Source organism: Cynara cardunculus, assembly GCF_001531365.2.
Source record: "Cynara cardunculus var. scolymus isolate 2C chromosome LG 12, CcrdV1, whole genome shotgun sequence".
Classification (NCBI taxonomy): Eukaryota; Viridiplantae; Streptophyta; class Magnoliopsida; order Asterales; family Asteraceae; genus Cynara; species Cynara cardunculus.
The window spans coordinates 24265755-24269793 of record NC_037539.1 but is presented as its reverse complement, the minus strand read 5'-3'; the positions used below and the strand labels follow the sequence as shown (position 1 = coordinate 24269793).

The 4039-nt window shown below is 32.7% G+C and overlaps 1 protein-coding gene across 1 annotated transcript; it reads left to right on the top strand.

Annotated features, from left to right (window-relative positions):
- Positions 1-1580: 1580 nt before the first annotated feature.
- LOC112523779 lies at positions 1581-2387 on the top strand. Its single transcript, XM_025133459.1, has one exon. It carries the CDS (start codon positions 1581-1583, stop codon positions 2385-2387), a length of 807 nt encoding a protein of 268 aa, XP_024989227.1.
- The last annotated feature ends 1652 nt before the right edge of the window (positions 2388-4039 follow it).

Here is a 4039-nt window from a genome sequence, read left to right as displayed (position 1 = left end):
TTCTCAGTTAGCTCTTTAGCAATTGTTGCATTCTTTTTCGCAGTATTCTTCTTTTCCAAAGCAAGAGCTTTTCTCTCCTCACTTAAAGTTTTCTGCTTTTCAGCAATGCTATCAAACATTTCCAGATGTTTTTTTTGGACATTCTTCCACACGCTCTTTCTTCTCATTATCAAACTTGGCTCTTTCCAAGATGATAATTTGTTCAAATTTTGAGATTTGCTTTGAAAGCTTTGTAGTATTCAACTCTAAATCTTTTATTTTGCTTTCAAAAGTTTTTCTTTCAGCACCAAACTTTTTCTCAGTCTCTATCAGATTATCCTTCTCCTTTTCCAGTAACTTCCTTTTAACAAGGTCAATTCATTCTCAGCTTCATGAATTTTCTTTGTCAGATCCTCATTTTTTTGAATTCGCTTTACATTTCTAACCTGCATATCAGAAGAAAAACCTTTATGAATGAATTCATCTATTTCTTCTCTTAAAATATTCTTATGTTCAACAACCATCTCATACTCTTTTGATATACTTTTAGCCCAATCTAAATTTGCATGATTCTCATAAAACACCTTTACATACTTTTCTTTTTGTTGTTTCCGACTTTTCTCTAAATCAGAAATTCTCTCTTTTAAAACCTTATTTTATTTCTCAAAAGATAATGCCATTTGAAAATTTTCAAAAACAATTGATTAAACAACAAAGATCTCTGCAGTTCAAAAGTTTGATTAACAAGTGCACACACAAAAATTCTCAAACTGATGAAAATCAGTCAAATCATAAAATGTTTATCCAGATGAGGAAATAACTGATAAAATCTCTGAATGAATTTTCCAGATATGGTCTCTAGACAAACAAATCAATTCAGACAACAAATCAATCAAACAAATATGATCGGATTCACAATATGAACATTCAAAAAATATAGTCAACTGTGTTAACCAAAAAAAATATGGATACTTTGTGATCAAATCAACTAACCAAATACTGTCAACTTGTGATCAAGTAACATTTTATGTTTGACCGGATTAGTTAAAGCTTACAAATCATCACCTTCAACAGTAACCGGATTAGCAATCCCGACAACACATGCAACATCAAAAACTATGATCGAATTCGGTTAACTTGATTGTTCAAAGATCGAATAGTTTTGAAAACATCAACAACCGGATATGATTATCTAATAGTCAAATGTAGTCAACGGAGTACATCTACAATCACCAAAGCATGTTTGGCCGGATAGACAATCCAGACAAAGAAACAACTGCAATGCAGACACCAGCAGCTACAATATCATTGAATTCAAAGTTAATCTATACACATTTGAAGGAACAACCGGATTGGCAATCCAGACAGAATAGTGAGTATGCAAAATCAGTAGTCATCCATGTTTGACTACCAATCAAATACAGTCAACTTGGATACATGCAACAATTGAATTAAAATATAATTCCTCAATAATGTCCGGATAGGTAATACGATCAATATGCATAAACACAAGCAATCCATGAAAAGTATCACATGCAAAACATTCAACAACCAATCATATTCGGTCAATATGCACAAACACCAGCCAAACACGGTCAACAATGTACACCATCAATAGTATGTTTCCTGACTTGTTTATTTTTGAAAGAAATAGATCATGCTTCATTGTTGATCGATATACTCCAAATAGTAGCGACGGGAGGTTATGGAATTGGTCTTGGTTGGAGAGTCCAATCATTAATAGCAGACTTTCAGATAAAGTTACCAAATTACAAAATTTAGTAAGGAATTATGAGTTCTCTAGTGGTAGGGATAAATGGATATGGGTGGGGGATAGTACTGGAATCTTCACTGTCAAATCCATGAGAGCTGTTTTGGATGAGAAACTTAATGGTAATGTTGTGGGGCAATCAATATGGTGCAAATGGCTTCCGATAAAAATAAATTGCTTCTTATGGAGACTTTTTCTGAGGAGAATTCCTACAAGACAGAATCTTGGTTCTAGAGGTATACAATTGCAAACTGATTCTTGCCCGCTTTGTGGAAGAGAAGTGGAAACGGAAGAACATCTTTTTTACGTCTGTGAAAAATCAAAAGAGATATGGAGATGGGTCGAAAGATGGTGTGATATAAACTCTGGCAATCATTCTTCTCTTGATCAGATTGTGGTCAATCTGATTGAATGTGCCAAATCGAAGAAACAAAGAAAAATGATCGAGGCACTTATCGGGAGCATTCTTTGGTTTACATGGAAGGCAAGAAATGATGTGATGTTCAATAACAAAAGGTTCTCGTGGGAAGCAGTGATGGTGGATTCTCAAGCTATGCTTTTTACTTGGATTAAATGTAGATCTAAATGTAATATTGATTGGTCTAGATGGGGTTGTAATCCGTTAGCTTTGTTTTAACTCTTTTGTATCTTTTCTAGCGCCTTGCTAGTTTTATTATAGCTTTTTTAGGGTGTTTGGGAGGGGGTGATGGCCATGCCAAAACTCTTTTCCTAATGCTCTTTCTTTTTGCCGTTCAAAAAAAAATCAATAGTGACCACATTTAATTGAATACGGTCAAGGTTGTAACCAGATTTGGTTGAATACGATTAAGGGATTTGGTTATCATGCACAACATTCATCCATGTAAAGACATCCAACACTTGCATAATGTTCATCATTCGTATACGATCAAGCATGCATACATTCAACATTCATATTCATCTTCAAACACATCTTCATCATCCAGATTTGAAGAAAAAATTTCAAAAAAATTAACCAATCAAAATCACAAGATGTTTGAATATTATGATCCTAAACAAAATTATGTACAAGATTAACAACAATTCATGACCAAACACCAAAAAATGAAGATTTTAGATGAACATTATCAAGAACACTCGAGAACGCTCAAGAACACATGAAGATAAATCCAAAAAAAAAATTCAAATTTTCAGAATTTTGTGCAAATTCTTAACCAAAAATTTCTGCAATCCAGCTCTGATACGAAATATGAATCCCAGATTGTTTAATCAATCATCATGATTCATCAAGAACACAAAACTGGCAATTCAAGAATGTAGGAAGTAGATGAATATTGAGAGAAAAAGTCAAACTTGAATATTATCTTCAAAGCATCCTCTTACACACACTAATCACAATTACGACAATTAAGCATCCTACTACTAACAAACAAAGAACAAATCCTATTTATAGAACAAAATAAAACATAATTACAAAGAAGAAAATGCAAGATTGAATACAACACTTGAGCTTAAAAAACTCGAACCCAACAATATTTTAGTTCAACTCTTATATCCATGAACAAATATTTTAAAAATTCAATTATCATTAAGCCAATTAGAGCAAAAGCTAAATTAGAATAATTATACCCCATGGGATTAGCCATTTACAAGCATAACCAACATATGTGAACACAAACACACATAGCACAAAGAAAGAATTGAATCATATGAATTGATAGTGAAAAGAAAAAAGTGGTTAATGCTGGTAGGACTTTGGATCAAGTGCAAGTTTTCTGTATAAAGACTCCAAAGCATCAGCAGAATGGGAGTAGGGAACAGTTGCAGCCAGTGGCTGAAAATATCTATTACCAACAAACCAGTAAAGTTCCATTTCAAATTGCACAGGGTATACTTGAGAGCTTTCGTCCAGTTCTCCTGTTTTGTTGAAACTTTGCACGATCGAATAGCTTTCCGCTTTTTTGTTCTCAATAATGTTAACAAAAATATTAGCATTATTTCAATGAGTATAACTTTTCTTTTCAATCTAAATAAGTTATATTCAAGGCTTCACTACATTGCCTAAAAGATGTTTTATATAAAAATTGAGATATATATAAATATCCTAACATTCAAACTAGGAAGCCTTGATTTACCATGTATAAAAACATATTTTACTTGTATGGAAGCTTGAAACATTTTTGAGGTGATATGTTTTTTTTTTTTTTTTTTGTTATTTGAGTTTGCAAACCCTGCGAAGTCTTTAAGGCCAAACCTATGTCATGGTCAACATAAAATTTGGAATGGATACACTTGACGATATGAATCATT

Coding starts and splice junctions, on each gene's coding strand:
- LOC112523779 (XM_025133459.1), top strand. CDS start 1,581: ATGTACACCATCAATAGTATGTTTCCTGACTTGTTTATTTTTGAAAGA.